Genomic DNA, 16,130 nt, shown 5'->3' with positions numbered 1-16,130 from the left:
CTCTTCTCTAGTCTGAACGGCCCCAGCTCTCAGTCCGTCCTTACAGGGGAGCTGTTCCATCCCTTGGATATTTCTGTGGCCCTCCTCCGTGCGCTCCAACAGGTCCATGACTCTCCTGTACTCCACATAAGTTGGACATCCATTTTTATTTTATGTATTTTAACCAGAAGCCACTGCTTTACACGGCAGTAACTTCCTTTTCAGGAGATATCTATTTTCATTCACACCTCTTCTGAGCACTTCTCACTCAAGTTTGAAGGAATCAGTACTTGGTGATGTTCCGTTCCTGCCCAGCCTGAGTGAAGACACGAGCAGGGAGACTGCAGCAGATGTGGCGCAGCATCAAATCGTGAGAAAATACGAACAAAAGTCACAACGACCTGTTTTACTCCGCACCACCGGAGCCGCCGCGGCAGCAGCCCGCCATGCGGCAGGGCGTGCCGGGAGAGGCGGGGAGGGAGCTGCTCGGTGGCCCGCCTCGCCGCCCGCCTCCGGCTCCCGCCGCGCAGCGCCGGGCCATGGCCGCGGAACAGCTGATGGTGCTTTACGAGGACGACTCCGTGGAGGTGCACTACGCGGACGGGGCCCGCCTGCTGCTGTCCCCCTGCGGCTCCGAGTACCTGTACGAAGAAGCGCTGCCCGCCACCGCCCACCCCCTGCAGCCGGCGGAGAGCACCCGCCAGCGGGTCCCCTTCGTCCTCAGTGCCTACAGGGTACGTGGCGGCTTGCGGCCCTCGGGGAGCGGTGGGCGGGTAAAAAAAAAGAGATCCGCCGGCGGCGGAGGCAGCGAGTGCCCGCCGAGGAGGCCACGGTCCTGCGCATTGCGCACGCTGCCGGCCCCGCGGGCGCCGATTCGAACTCTGTTCTGGAACAGTAGCGCCTGCGCCCCGCTGAACGGCTTTGGCTGCCTAGGAAAGCATGTGATGCTACAGTTTTATTTTTGTTTCCTTGTTTAACTAGGAGCAAATTCTGCGAGCTCTCGACTTCCGGAACACGTTTTCTTCTCGGCCGTATTTACCTTCTCGTATTATATCCCCAGAAAGAAAAAGAGTAAGTTCTACACACATAACGCCTACACACAGACCTTCCCCAGCTGTGACAAGCTGTGCCTGCCCGGCTCCGTATGCCCCTGTGGGTGCAGGCCTCCATGGCCTCGGAGTGCAGGCTGCTCCTTGCATTGCTAACTTGGTTGCAATAGTAACGTTTTAAGTTACAGCTGTAATTTTAGTTCATCCTTTGCCCATAGTCCTGCATATCTCTTACAGCTGAACAGCACAGATTTTATTTGCTCTAAAACCCCAAATATTTCACATCTGATAGAATGAACTATCTTATATACTGTTGCTTTCTTATAATGAAAAATTGTCCAAGTTAAATCCACTGAAATACCATTTTCTGAAGGGCTGTCAGCTGTACCATCCCATCACAATTCCCCATCAGTCCTTACCTCTCCTTCCAGATGTGCACCGTGCCCATACTGATGCTCCATGGTGTGAGCAATGGGTGACCTCCCACCCTCCCCAGGCTCAGCTTCTCATAGAAGATGGCTGACTTTCCACTCAGTTTCTAATTATTCCTACTTCAGGATGCAGAGGGTAGCTTCCCAGACCCACACTGGGAACACACTCTTGGTTTAGATTCTGCTGTTTTTCTTAAAGCAAGAGTAGTATTTTTGTAGTTCATGAGATGGCACCTCCTCAGTGACCACTGATTTATCATCAGTTATTGTTTTGTGGCCTGTTTTCAACCAGTGCATGTCTTCAAGGCCTTTGCTGTTTCGCACACTTGAGCTTTACAGAATAATGAGAGACAGCATTTACCAACTGCCATGTACTCACAGGAAAATCCCGTAACAAGGGATTACTGGCCTAAATCAGCCAGCTGAGGCCTTGTGAGAGTGAGCATGAAGTGTAGTTGGCTAAAGGCCTGTGGCTTTTATGGACAGTACTATTTTCACTAGGCTGCATCCACAGTTCCTTGTTTTACTTCACTGTTCTTAAATTCAAAACAGTATAGCTCTGCTAGGATGCTTTTGGCCACAATGACTATCCACATCTCTAGGAAGCTTGACAAAGGGTATCCTATCATTCATGAGGTTTGTTTAGAGTTGCACTTAATTATGAATATGCATATTAACCATACATTTACTCTAGTTTCTTTTGTAAAATTTCTAACATTCAGTATTCTGCTGTCAGAGAGTATGCTTCTGTGTAATTGTCAGTCACGACAGGAACACCTCATTCCCAGTCGAAATAGTCAGGTCAGAGGCCATGGTTTTATATGTAAAGTTAGGACTGCTTTCTCATTTATACTGCAGTACGCTTAGCTCCAAAGAATTTTGACCTGCAGCCTTATTGAGCAGTCACCTGATTTCTGAGGGCAAATCCTTTTGCAATTCTTTACAACCAGTTTTCATAATTAACGTCCACAATACCTTCAGCATACTTTCTCACCTTGCTAGTACGCTCATGTTGCCGTGTTTCATGTTTAATGGACTCTGTACTTTCCCAGTGCTGGGCTGATGTATGCTCCTGACATAATTTGAGTATTGAGGCTTAACCCTGCTGGAAGCTCAGCACCATGCAGACATTTACTGGCTGCTCTCCACGAGGGGATGAGGGAGGGGGAAAGGTAAAACTCACTGTTTGAGATAAAGACAGCTTGATAGGAAAGAAAACGGTTACAGGAAATTAAAAAATGCACAAAGAAAGTGGTGCATAATGCAGTTGATGGCTGCCTGCTGATTGATGCCCGCTAGCCCCCAAGCAGAGGACCGTCTCTGGCTCCCTCCCAACTCCTTCTGCAGCCCTAACCCTCGCTGGCCAGACAGTGTGAGAAGCTGAAACGTTCTTGGCTCTGTGTAAGTACTGCTCAACAGTAACACATTCAGGTGTGATCAGCTGTATTCTTATCCTAATCCAAAACACAACACGACACCAGCTACTGGGAAAAAAAGTTAGCTCTGTCCTAGCCAAAACTAGGATAGTGAAGTGAGGCAAAGCTAATTAAATTGGAATAAAACATATGATTAGGAGCATGAATATTCTTCCGCTGAAGTATTTTTCAGAATTTATTTGAGTGAGTCTCTGCTTCTTTTTTAGTTTAGGAGCCTGTAATTTAACAAATGAAAGCAGGCTAAATATTTTCTGTGCAGTGATCAGTTGTAGGGAACACAAATGAAAATGGGTCCTTTTAGGGTAGAGCTTGCATATGAAAAGCACTCTGGACAGAATTTTCTGTTTTCAGAATGTAATTACTGTATTTTCTAAGTTGTATCTAATTCTATCCCCTCCTTGAATAAAGCTGTTATCTGGGGATTGAAGTAGAGGCAGTATGTGCATGGAATCATTTTTGAGACTCATCTGCTTCATCTTTGTAAAAAGTATAGCACAAGGACATACACTGTAAAAATGTTTCACATTTATTTTGGACAAAACTACTAACTGAGGCAGCAAGCAGCACTAGGATATTACTGGAGTAAGATGAGGCTATTCTTTTGAGGCTTCTCAAATGCTGTATTGTAAGATTCTAGAACCTTCATTATATTTCAAATACTTCTTCAGAGGTACATCCTATCCACATCTCAGCAGTAACTGTGTAACTTAATTATTTCTGAAGAAGCAGTTTGAAATAGAAATACCTGCTGTCAGTGAGTATGTCAGTGAGTGCTGGTCAATTGATCATTAATCTTCATAGTTTGCATGAACAGATATTAAATTACAAGCTTTTGGTTAGATAGAATCCTGTTGAAACAGGAGGAAGATGATACGAAAGACAAATATTCTGAGTTCATGTATACAAATAAGTACGGAGTAAAATTTATTGCAAAACAACAGCTTACAGAAGGACTGAATAATTATCCCGCTGTAATTTCTGGCAATTAATGTCACTTTATCTTACAGCTCATTCCAATCCTTTATCTTAGATTATTTTCAGTGATATCTTAGAAGTTAGATGGCCTGACCCTGTTACTGCTGATCTGACAAGATGCATAAGGAATGGCAGTGTGAAGATCTCGTCAGTAGATGGTTATGCCCACCTTTATCTGTCAGAATTGCAGCAAGAATTTACTGTGGAGTTCTTATGTAAAGTCAGCCAACCATTTGCAGCATCCTCACCCTTCTCTCCAAAGAACAGCAACTATAAAACCAAAGATCAGTATGGAAAATCAAATAAAAATTATGTTCCAGAAATGTCATCAAAACAAATGAGACTTGATAATAGAAACAATGAAGATGGTCATGCTGGAGATAAACACAGGGAAGCAACCAAATCAAACAACCAGAGGGACAGAGATGGAGTTCCTTTATTTTATACAAATTGTTGTTCTGAATACACATGGGTTACACAGCGTTGGTCAGTTTCCTCGTGCCCAGAAGAATGGAAGTACCCTTTGTCACTGGCATTAATGTGCAACAGCTTACATACTGCTAAGAACGTACTGAAGACATGTGAGGAAAATAACCATGCATCTACAGGAGCAGATGTTTTACAAGACCCCAAAGCATACGAAGCAGTATCTCGTTTGCCTGCAGCTTTGCCGATCAGCTGCAGAGCACCACATTTACATAGGTAACTGTATAATCAACAAGAATACAGATGTATAATTGACAAGTATACAGAGAAGTTAGGCTGGTCTTTTAGAGAGCATATAGCTGGAAAGATTATCATGTTGGAAAGGGATAATCAGAAATGAATGGAAAAGCTTACCTGTCTCCTGGGCTCGCAGAAAAAGTCTTGAAGAGGAACAATCTCCAGAGAGAGATCCTTCCTCAGTGGTCAGTCCTTACATGGGGTCTAGGACGGATCCCTTCCGGTCACACAGCTGAATTGCCTTCACCTGTGCTTCTGTGGCTGACTCAGTGCTCACCTAAGGTGATCAATTAGAGGTTCAGGCCATGATTCAAGAGTTCCCACAAACTAACTTATACTGATTGTCTTAATTATATTACATATATACATCCGTTTCAAACTCTATAAGTATCGACTTGAACCTTTAGCAAAACAACTGATTTCTAGCTATAAGAAATAAAAAATACATCACTGTACTGTGTTTTTCTTAGGAACTTCTCAGAATATGACATCTGTCACACCAACATTCTTTTCCTTCAGTAATGACTAAAGAGTAACTAGTCCAGAGGGAAAAATACATTTTCTGACCTGATTTGTAAATGAAAATGAGAGTGCTGAAATCAGCACCATATTATGTTTGAGGTTTTTTGCTTGTTTGCCTTTTCTCATTTTTGAGAAGCTAATTCTTCTGAAGTGAGACAGTGAAATACATTGCCTGTCAGCACTGTTAAAAATAATTGAAAATTTCATAGTAGGCTCAAGAAATTGGATTCAGTAACTAACATGCATAACTAAGGAACTAGAAGGCATTTAAAGTATGTGGCCTATTTGCTTCTGAATAGATGTGCATATATCTGTTTTGATCTAGAAAAATGTTCCTATTTAGGATACAGAAATTATTACCAGAAGAAAAAAAAAGTTGAATTTTACTGCAGCTTTTACTGTATTTTCTACAGGTGGAGTTTCTGTGACTTCTTTCTACAAAACAATCAAGATTCTGGAAAGTATTCATACCCTCAACTAATTCAAATTGTATGGTGCAAGGGTGTTTTATATAGGTATGAAGGGAGTCCTTCTTTTCATCCTCATTTGTATGAGAATTAAACTTTAGGATGTCTTACTTCATTCCTTTGCAACTTTTTGATAAATGGTGTGCTGTCTTTATGTAAGGTTCTGTTCATTTCTGCTGTTTGTACACTGGGCTTCAAATTTGCTTCACATTTGCTAGTACAGTATAGTTCCAGGTCTGAAAGTAGGTATGCCTAAAACGTACAGTTTGAAGTAATGTTTGTGGCTTCTAAAGAAGTGATCTAATTTCTTAGAGGCTTAAATGAACAGCTGTAACTGCCACAGGCTTCAGTGGCAATTGCAGTGCTTGATTTCTTTGCAAATTACAGCACTCATCTCAAAGCTAAAATCTTCACATTTTATAAACGGTTGTTTTGGTGACCTATGCGACTCCCATGTTGCAGGGAGCTGAATTCTATTGAGTTCTACGTTTTCCTACAAATGAGTTTGTCGGTGTGGTTTTGATTTTGTTGTTTGTTTTTTAAACAAGAATTCTTGTAAAATAAGCTTTTTAAATCTGCGCTACAAACTTTGAAAGTGCTATAGTTACTATCAGAATTTAGAAGTCTTTAAAGCTTTAATCTTTCTCCCCATGCCCTTTTTTTCCCTCATTGTAATTCCTCAATTTCAATCTCATCAATAAAAAAGCTGTTCATCAGCTTTTTTAGTACGATAATTCATTTCCTTGTAAGTCTTACATCTCCCTTTAATACTTCCATTACTGGAATGCAGGCATCTGACCAAACTGTTGCACAGCTGAATCATCAAATGAGTTTTAAGGCTCCAGAATATCATATAATCACAGGAAAAAGACAGGTGATCTTAGTAAAAAAAATAGGTGCAATGTAAATGATGATTTCAGGCTGTCTGGAAAGCATTTGGTCACACACTTTTTCCTGCGTACACTACTTAGAGCATGTCCAACAGAAAGAACATTCTTTCTCTCTTCTGCATTGCTATATTTTTGGGCCAGTGGCATGGACACTGAACAACTTCTGTGAGATACCTCAACCCAAAAAGTTCTGTTAAGTTTTTTGAACACTAATCCTATACCAACCTCCAGCCCATGAAAATAGAGCCTGGTAATGCTCATCACCTGTCTAATATAATTGGTATACTTTAGTATTTGGGAAAGAATAGAAAAATGTTCATAATGTTTTTGAAGTTTATTAACCTATATCTTCTGCTGTTGGAGTATTTTAAGAACTTGTTAAAAACCTAGTTTTTCTCTCTTAGATTGATCCATGGCAAAAGAAACATCACAGAAGTTTATCCTGGTGATGAATCACTTTTCAAGTCAGAAGGAGATTTTTTGGGAAACTACTTTGTACATTATGCAATCCAGAAAGGAATGAAAAAGGTAGAAATAAAACTGTTCAACAGTATGTTCTGAATTCCTTTAATTTAGCGTCTTTGCTTTAAAATGTTTGGACGTAGTGAAAGCTCTACATTGTTGTTCAGATGATTACTGTAACAAATGAATCAAGCAATCTGTCATGAAAATAATTAGATTATTCCTTCTGTTGCAGAATGTATTTGCCATAGGTTGTAGGCAGAATAAGAAAAATATCTAACATTGTAATATTTATTTCACAAGCTCAAGTTAGTATTGTAATGAGATTCTATAAGATCCATTTTCACTAATATCAGTGAGTTTGCTTTTTAACCTAATATCGATTAGAGTTTAATCTTTTTAAAATTAAAATATTTTAAGCATTTTCTTTCTTGCAGTAGTGTACTTTTGGAGTCATAAACTTTGTGGTTCTGTTCAGTCCTTGCCAAAGACCAGCTGTTCCATATTGGAGAAATGGTTTTGCCTCTCTGTGGCTTGTCCTGATTGTTGTTAAGTTTTCCAGAGTAGGTACTCTGAGGTACTTATGCAGTTCTTAATGTAAATTTATTGCATGTAGCTGCAAAGATACACAGAAATGTAGTAAACTGCTGTTTTCACATTGGAATTCCTGTGCTGGAGAAAAATGGGTAGTACGTGAATCCTGTCAGCAGTTGAGATACTCTAATCAATGTTCGGGCAAATGAAGGAGTCTGTATGGTGAGCCTGTATCTTTATGAAGGCACAGATTTAACATTCTGAAATGTTATAATCCTGCAGTGTTAGATCTATTTGGATATATATATTTTAAGAGCAATATGCAAATCTGAGCATCATGAAAATAAGGGAGATCTGTGGCACTTCACTGAAGAAGATGCCTGTAAATCCGTCTACATGTGGTGGCATGTGGTCCTCTTTCCTAGTAGGGTCAGAAACATTTGAAAATTGGGAAGGAGATGCAACAATCCTTTAATCTCTTCTGATCCATAACATAATATCTGTTGTCCAGTAATAGCCATGCTTACTGGTATAGTCTTCTTAGATTAGGTGAAGAGGGAAACAGAAAAAAAAAAAAAGAAAAAAAAAAAATAGAAGGTTGATTAGTATGTTATGTATGACCAAAAATTTTCTATAAGCATAGTAGCAGAAATCGTTCATTGTTTTCAGTGATAAGTTTCTTTAGCATGGCTTTTATTCCACTTCTCTTTCTTAACTTTATCATTTTTTTCCTCTAATTATTAAATATAATCATGTTTAATGTTTAATTTTTTTTTCTTCTGTCTTTAGGCTTGGGTGTTTGTAGTTTTAAAGCAACATTAAAGATTAATGTTGAATTATTTGAAGCTAGCCTCTAACTTGTAGAAAAACTTAGTTACTTAGCAATTAATAGTAATTATAGTCTGCTTCTTCTCTGATAAAAGAAGTCCTTAGTCCTACTGAGTGCATGGAAACTGTGAATGTGTCTTTTTACAGAACTAGACTTAAAGGATTCTGCTGCTTTGTGGTCTTTTCTTATTTTTCAAGCTTATAAATACTCTTTCCATGCTACAGTGCCTCTATAAATAACTAATGTTCCTTCTGCTCTTTACTGCAGAGAGAAGAAAAGATGTACTGGGTAAATAGTCTACCTCCTGATATACCAGGAAGTCAGTACTCTGTATCTTCCATTATTACTGAAGCAACCAAGTAAGCTATTTTTCTCATTTATTTTTAATACATTAATTCATCTGACTTCGAGAGAGGAAAGTAATTGAAATTACATGTGTTATGTACTTAAGTGTAAAAATTAAATAAATTCATAGTAGCAAAGAAAACATCTGCAACTTACAGAATGTGGAGGACATACTACAGTAAGAACAAAATGCTTAATATTTTATGATTTTTTCTTCCTCAGAATGCTTCAGTACTGCTACAAGACTAAACTATCATTAATTCATAACTATCATCTCTGCTGCTGGAAAATGGTATGTAGCTGAAGATTTATAAATCTTTTTGTGTTACAAAGATAACTATATGGGGTACAGGACCTAGTCTAGAGGGAATGGTGGTGATCAGATCCTACAAAGAAAGTTGAAAAGATTTGGGAACCAGAAGCATGCAATGTTGATTTGTGTTGGTGAAGCAGAAAGCAATTAACTGATAAAGAGAGATACATGTTGTCTAGTAAAACATGAAAATCTCAGAAAGATACAAACAGCTTTAATGATGTAAGTGACCGTTCCTCATTATTTTTAATGTATTTGTTTGACTGGAGGTACCTGAGACAGATGGACGAGAAATGTTGCCAGTTTTGCTGGATGAGAAGGTTATTCCTGGCACAGGAAGACTTCTTGTATATTCAGACCATAAAGTCCATGCTGTTTTTTGGGATGGGATCTCCTTGAGTATGGTCTGGGATTTCAGCTCTTGCTATACAAAGATTCAGGTAACTCAAAGGATAGAGAAATAACTATTTTTAAAAATCTTCATTAAAAATGGTAATTACGAAACAAATGAGGAAAAAAGAAAAGAAAGAAAAAAGATGTGATGTCTTGCAATACAAGCTAGGATCTTTTCAGTGAGTCCTAATTCCACGCAGTTTTCTACTATGGCTTACTCTCAAGCTGGTATAGGAACTATGTGGAGATGCCACCATGCATTGTGAGTATTTTATTCAGAAACTGAGGAGGAAAAATATTTTAGGGCATGGCTCATACCTAAGAAATAAGTGAAACTTTATCCTTTTAAGAGGTTGCTCAAATGGGTGAAAGAAGGGAGTGGTATTTTTTTCCTTTGTTGTTGTTGTTCTTGTTATTTCAGATTATTTATGATTGCATAAATAGGTAGTGAAAAAATACTTTGTGGATATGAGTCTAAATATTTTTCCTTAAAATTTTAAATTTATTTAATATTGCAGTAAAAAGATAATGTTGACTTGTGCATTACAGAGTGGTGAAATACCAAATGGCACTACAGAGAAAACTATGTCACAGTAGAATTCAAAGTTGGCTGCTAAGACTTTTGGCTTCCATGTCTTTTCTTTTACTCTGAGATGATTAACCACAAAAAAAGATGTCAAAGTGCCTGAGGATATAAACAAAATAAATAGGATACTCAGCTTCCCAAAAGAGCAATAGCTGTATGATGTGATTGAGCTGAAGTCCTTACACTTAGTTGTGATGAAAGTAGGAAGAACTGAAAACAATACAGATCTGGAAACATTCCTGCAGACTTTTAGAAATAAATAATTCTAAAAAGCACAAAAAACAGTGTCAGATCATGGAAGGTTTTCTTCCACCCTCCCCTATGTTTGTGATAGCAGACTGTAAGAAATTCTATCCTTAGCAAAAAGCACAGTTCAAATGTTTAAGGTGTTCACATATAGTTTATTACAGCAAATGGTGATACTGTCCTTTAGTTCTTCAGACTGCAGCATAATAATTTTCTTTCCTAAGGTAAATGAAGATGTAGGCTGGTGTAAATTAACTACTCCTGATGGGGCACAGCAGCTAATCCAAATAAGGCATCCTGGAATCTATGAAAGGTATAAATAATTTAAACAATTTAAAGTGAAATATTAAAAAGTTTTAAGCAAACCCTTTTATATAAAGAAATGGTAGTTACTGGAAATACATGGGGGAAAAACATGCCCAAATATGTAGTGATAAATAACGCATACCTGGCAAAGATTTGAGACCTTTCTGACTCAGGATTACTGTATATGGTCATTCCAGTATAATTGCTATAGAAGTGTAATGTCTCTTAAAAAAAGAAGGACTCAAACTAGAGCTACAACTTGGCACTTAAATCATTGGGTAAGCAAAATTTAAAAATCTTTGTGCTGTATGAAGCTGGCATATACAGCTGAAGTAGTGCTTTATCCAATTTTTGCTTTATTACAGATACTGACCTCCACCTGCACAGTGCTTTTTCTAGTCCACTTGCTCTGTTCACAGCCTCATGGGAATCGTCAGAACCTTACTGCACTGCATTTTAGCAAGCTGATATCCACACACAAATTAACATTTGTATACTATTCATTACAAATCAGAAGGCTTTGTTATAATTTTCTCTAACTGCACAGATTTAGATGTTAAGGATATTCTTGAGGAAAAAAAAGGAAATTAAGAAAAAGCAAAGAATCAGAGAAAAAGCTAGATTTTCAGTCATGGCTTTTTCTTTCAAACGCAGGTTTATTTCTTAGTACTTTTTGTAGGGTGGGGGGATGTAGCTTGAATTAGAGTTTGCATTTGTCATCTAAATAACTACTTTTTGTCAAATTTCATGTAAACAGGTACATCAGAACAGTAATAGGATGGTGCAGAAGTTTGAATGAAAGCAAGGAGGCTCTTGAATTTACTACGCACACTGTAACTGAAGAAAATTGGTACTCATTTTTATGTTAAATAAATGACTATAAATAACACTAGGAATAAAACTCAACGAGACTGAATTTAATAGACTGCATTTCCTAAGAACCAGAAATGAAAACTGTGAATCCATTTGTTCTGTGTGGTTTCATATTTTTCATTCAATATTTAAAATGTACAGAAAATTGAGTTCTAGACAGAAGTAGATAGAGTTCCATGGTGTTTCTTCCTGCCTTACTTAAAAGTCAGAATGGTGATCGCTCTGCCAAAGGAAGAATTGTGTTACCAAAGTAATATCTTACAAAGTGAAAATGAGATTCTAGACTGAGAAGGGCAGTTCTTTTAACAGAACACCAAGCTGTCCAAAGTAATATGTAGAACTTTTATAAGACATCTGGATCTTTTGCAAACATATTTGTCCTTCATAATACATGCTAATGGCCAAAGGACTACTGGCATAATATACAACATATTCATGTAATTACAAATGTGATAACTGAAACTGATTACATTTGCACTTGTTATGCTTATTAGAGCAGAAAAAGTAGTTGATAAAACAAGTATGTATGTCAATATATATGTTTGTACATACATACAAGAAGGAGGCTGTTTATTGAGCTGAGCCCTGATTTTTGGAATCAATGATTAATATTAATGGTTGATAGGAATAAAAAAGTGCGGGGTTTTTTGGTTTGCTGTTTTTTTTTTCACTTGAAATTCTCTATTTTTTTCAATATTTCTGAGAAACTATTAAAATCTTATGTACAAAAACATGGTTGAGAAGCTTTTTAGATAATACTGTAAATAATAACCTTTCTTTTCTTGGACAGGTCTGCTGATGCTGAGCTTGAAAAAATACAGAGATTCAACTGTATCCTTTTGAAAGCTATGAACATTTTCATGTTCATACTCATATGAAGTTCATCTCTATAATCAGAGCTGTCTTTTTAGAGCATCAGAGGCTCTCTGTTCTGTTCTCACCTCCTTTTATTGCTTTACTTGCTTCCTAAAATAACCTTTTGAAGTCACATTTCTCATTTATCTTGTCCAATTTTGGTACAACAGCCCTGGAAACAAAAATAGTAACACAGTACAAAATGAAAGTAAAAGCTTGTTACCAAAAAGGCAGAAATCCAGTAATGGGTACTAAATCCATTTGGATAAAATCATCTGCTAATCTGTTCTTGAGGGAGGGATGATTGTTGGAAATATCCAAATAATTTTCTAGGATGGTATCTCTGATAAAGCAGATTTTATTCGTGATTGCAATGGCAGGCCTCCTGCAAGCAGGAGGGCAGCCAGAAAACAGTTCCATCTTTTATTCCTATTTCCCGATGCTTATCTCTTTCTCCCTTAGTTCTTCATTGGCTGAGTACTTTAGGTTCACAATCTTCTCAACGCTTCACTAAACATGGAAACACTGGACAAACATAAATTTTTGCTGCATCAGTGTAAATCTGTAGTTAATTAATTCGGATATCTGCTTGTTCTTCTTCCCACAGAGATAAGTTCGGGAGAAAGACAGGGGAGTATCTTGGTGCCTGCTTGTCATGTCCCAACCTTCTCACAAAGTGAGACAGTTCGGCCTTGTGGAGAGGCCCTAACTTCTTTGATGTTTGCTAAATCTGTTCTTTTGCTGGCACTTTCTTATCCTAACAGAACAACTCTACAATATGTTTTCTAATCCCTAGCACTGTACTCGCATTGTTTGGAACATTTAACAACTATTACAGTTTTGCAAGAAAGAATTAATCACATAATTCAATAATAATGTTTCTAAAACATGCCGCTAACATATACAGTATTTTACTTCTTAGATCAACTATTTCTAAGGATAAGTTACAGAATACAATTGTTTTATGTTCTACTTCTTCAAACCAATTGCTCTTGTTAATATCAAATGCAGAAACAACATTTCATTCGCACATGATGCATCTGCCTCTTGGTGTGTTGCAGTGAGATGTCATCCTGTTTATCAGACACCGGAGGATTGGCCAGCCAGCCCAAAAAAGCATGCAGTGGTTAATTTGCTGAAAGCTATTGTGTAGTTCTCTTTATGGCAGTGGTTTATTTTACTACTGTGAAAGTTAATGCTGTGAAACTCCATTCTGACATCAAAAGTTTTATTTTTAAAGTAACTCAGGTAAACTGAGGCCTTAGATAATGGCCTTCTCTAGAAGTGTTGTAGACATTTCAGTCTACTCGTTTTTTAGTTTTGTCTAACTACTGTGGTATAAAATGTGAGCCTCTGTAATGCAGAATGATGGTTAAAATGCAGAGAAGCATTTTTTATCAGTATTGGTGGAAGACTGTATTTTTCTTAACTAACTACTGCTAGTTTTATTGGATAATAGCAATGTTCTGGAAGGGACATCTGCTGCAAAAAGCAATCTATCTGTCAAAAAAACAGAAAGTGGGATTGATCCTGAGGAAATCAGCAAAGGACACGTTTTGGAGGCTCTGCAGAATACCTCTAGGGTAATTCAAGACATTGAATCTCTTCTTGCTAGTGCTGGGAAGTGAAGGCCTTCATTGTGCACGTACCCAGGCACTGTCCCAGCTGTCCCAGCCGCCTGGGTGTGTGAGAGGAAGGACGGGGCTGTGTCTGCTTAAAGTGTGGCCTGACCTGCTCTGTGTGATGTGGTGTGGATAGGTGAGAATGTGCCAAGTGATGGGGCACAGCAGATCTGGCAGGGCTGGTCTGGCAGTGCTAGTTCTAATTGTAGGAGTGTATTGAATGTCCACTGGAATGGTGTAACTTCATTGTGGGATGGATTTGTTTCCAGTTGTTCAAATGATGGCGGGCGAGGAAGGGCAGTTTTCACATAAAAGCATCCTTTTGTTCAGAAGTTGTACCAAGTAGTTAAGGATTGAATAGAGTAAAAAGCTGTCCAAACGGTTCCTATTTATTGTTTTCTAATAAAACACGTATTCAAAAAGCGCACAGCCCGTCTTTGTGCGCGGTCACTCAGCGGTGCGCGCCGTCCCAAATGATAAAGCATCAGCCATTCACTGTGGTTTTGTCCTGCGGAGTTGCGCCTAGTCTCAGTTGGAACTGGGAACACAACGCCGTCCGTCCCGGCTCCGCTCACCCCGCCGCCGCGCGGGGAACACGACCAAGAGGCGGAGAGCGGCCGCAGCCGAACCGCGCTCCCGGCGTGCTCCGCGGCCACGCATGCCTCCTCGCTCCGCGCCTCTTCGCGTGGCGGAGGCGAGCGGGGGCCAGGCGAGCCGCGGGCGGCCGCCGCTCCTCAGGTGGGTGCTGGGGACGGCCGGGACGGGGCTTCCCTCGCTGCGCGCGGAGCCGCGAGCCACGCCGGGCCGGCCGCCGGCTCCGCGGCACGCTGGGTTTCCCTCGCAGCCCACCGCGGGGCTGCGGCTCGCTGTGCCCCGTGCGGAAGGGGCCCCGCAGCCCGGTGTTGCGGATGCGGCGGCGGAGGGCGGGGCCGCGACCGTAGCGCTCGGACGGGAGCCGGGTGAGGGCCTGGTCCCGCCGGCGGGACTGCGTCTGAAGGCGGGAGCGCAGCGTTCCTCTTGGCGTCTGTGTCGCTCCGTCGTTGCCCGCCGGACGGCTGCATCCGTGCCTCTGGGCGGCGGAGGCGAGGCGCGGGGCGCGGTGCCGAAACGCGGAGTGCTGTTGTTAATTGGTGGTTTTAATTCACATGGTGTGCCTACGCTTTGTCCGCTTTTCTCTTTGGCCTCCCTCAGCCCTGGGAGCCCGGTGTGCGTGGGGGAGCGGACCGTGCGTTGTGCCGAGAGCCGTCACGGGTGGCCGGGTGCTCACAGCTGCTTCTGCGGGACACAGCACGGCCTCAGCTCGTGTCTCCAAGGGTAATTATATGTCGTGAAGCTTTTCATATAAATTAGCGTCAAGTCATGTTTTCAAGCAGACTGTAGTGTTATAAGAGATCCCCGTGGCCTTCTGACTTCTTGTATAAAAGAAACAGTAGTTTTATTCGTTCCTGACCTGTACCTGTCCATGTATCCAACAACTTCTTGCTAAACTGGAGCAGAAATTTTGGAGGGTGATAGTATTTCCAAATGCTGCTTTCGGCCATTGGATTATTTTGCTTTTATAGCATGAGCTGAAAGGCATCTTTGAGTCAGATTTTTCCCAAGATGCATCTTTTGCAGCTTTAATATGAATATCTACTTCTGTCAGTAACTTACGGCGATAGCACTGCATTTGTTATTTTCTTTTATAGTTTCCTTAAATGAAATTAAATTTACAGTCACTATCTCATTTTGGCTGTGCAGGCAGAGGTTATGTTAAATGCTTTATCGCCTGTAAGAATGTGATGAGAAGTGACAGGTCTGAAAAACATTGTGTAACAGCTGTGCATGGGCTTTATGCACACCCAGCCTGCTTCTGGCATGCTAACTGCTGAGCACCACCAGCCTTCAGCTGGGAAGTTAGCTTCCTAAGTATTCTGGTGATGGACCTCCATTTCCCACTTTCTGTTTTAAGAAGTGCGTACACTCCATAACTGTGCTTTCTGAGATTTACAGTACAGAAGATTTTTATTGCAGTGTTTTGTAAAGTCCAAAAACCATTTTGTCTTCAGACAAAAAAGATTTCTAGTTAAATATTAGATATATAATGTCAGAGATAATTTTGATTGAACAGAATTTTGCTTTTTCTGGTCAGATCTTGCTGCTGGCCTGCAGAATATTTATACTTCTGTACTTAGGATGTGGCTTGATTTTTTCCATGGAGAGCAGTCATTTTCATTTGTAAGAGGTGGCAGAAACTGTTATGAAAGGGCAGCTTTGCTATAGACATACTTGGCTATGGGTAATCTGAAGGGAAA

The 16,130-nt window shown here is 40.1% G+C and overlaps 1 protein-coding gene across 1 annotated transcript; it reads left to right on the top strand.

The window, feature by feature from the left end:
• Window positions 1-432: 432 nt before the first annotated feature.
• Window positions 433-14,258, top strand: CZH5orf34 (chromosome Z C5orf34 homolog). The gene is made up of 12 exons (XM_085213334.1): window positions 433-713; window positions 961-1,050; window positions 3,926-4,572; window positions 5,529-5,630; window positions 6,877-7,000; window positions 8,565-8,656; window positions 8,865-8,934; window positions 9,225-9,395; window positions 10,405-10,493; window positions 11,244-11,336; window positions 12,150-12,190; window positions 13,658-14,258. Exons 1-12 carry the CDS (start codon window positions 519-521, stop codon window positions 13,840-13,842), a joined length of 1,899 nt encoding a protein of 632 aa, XP_085069460.1. The 5' UTR covers window positions 433-518; the 3' UTR covers window positions 13,843-14,258.
• The last annotated feature ends 1,872 nt before the right edge of the window (window positions 14,259-16,130 follow it).

This window comes from Meleagris gallopavo, chromosome Z, assembly GCF_905368555.1.
Source record: "Meleagris gallopavo chromosome Z, MGAL_WU_HG_1.1, whole genome shotgun sequence".
In the NCBI taxonomy this organism is placed as follows: Eukaryota; Metazoa; Chordata; class Aves; order Galliformes; family Phasianidae; genus Meleagris; species Meleagris gallopavo.
Note: the sequence above shows the minus strand (reverse complement) of the source record. Positions and strands in the feature narration are given on the sequence as shown.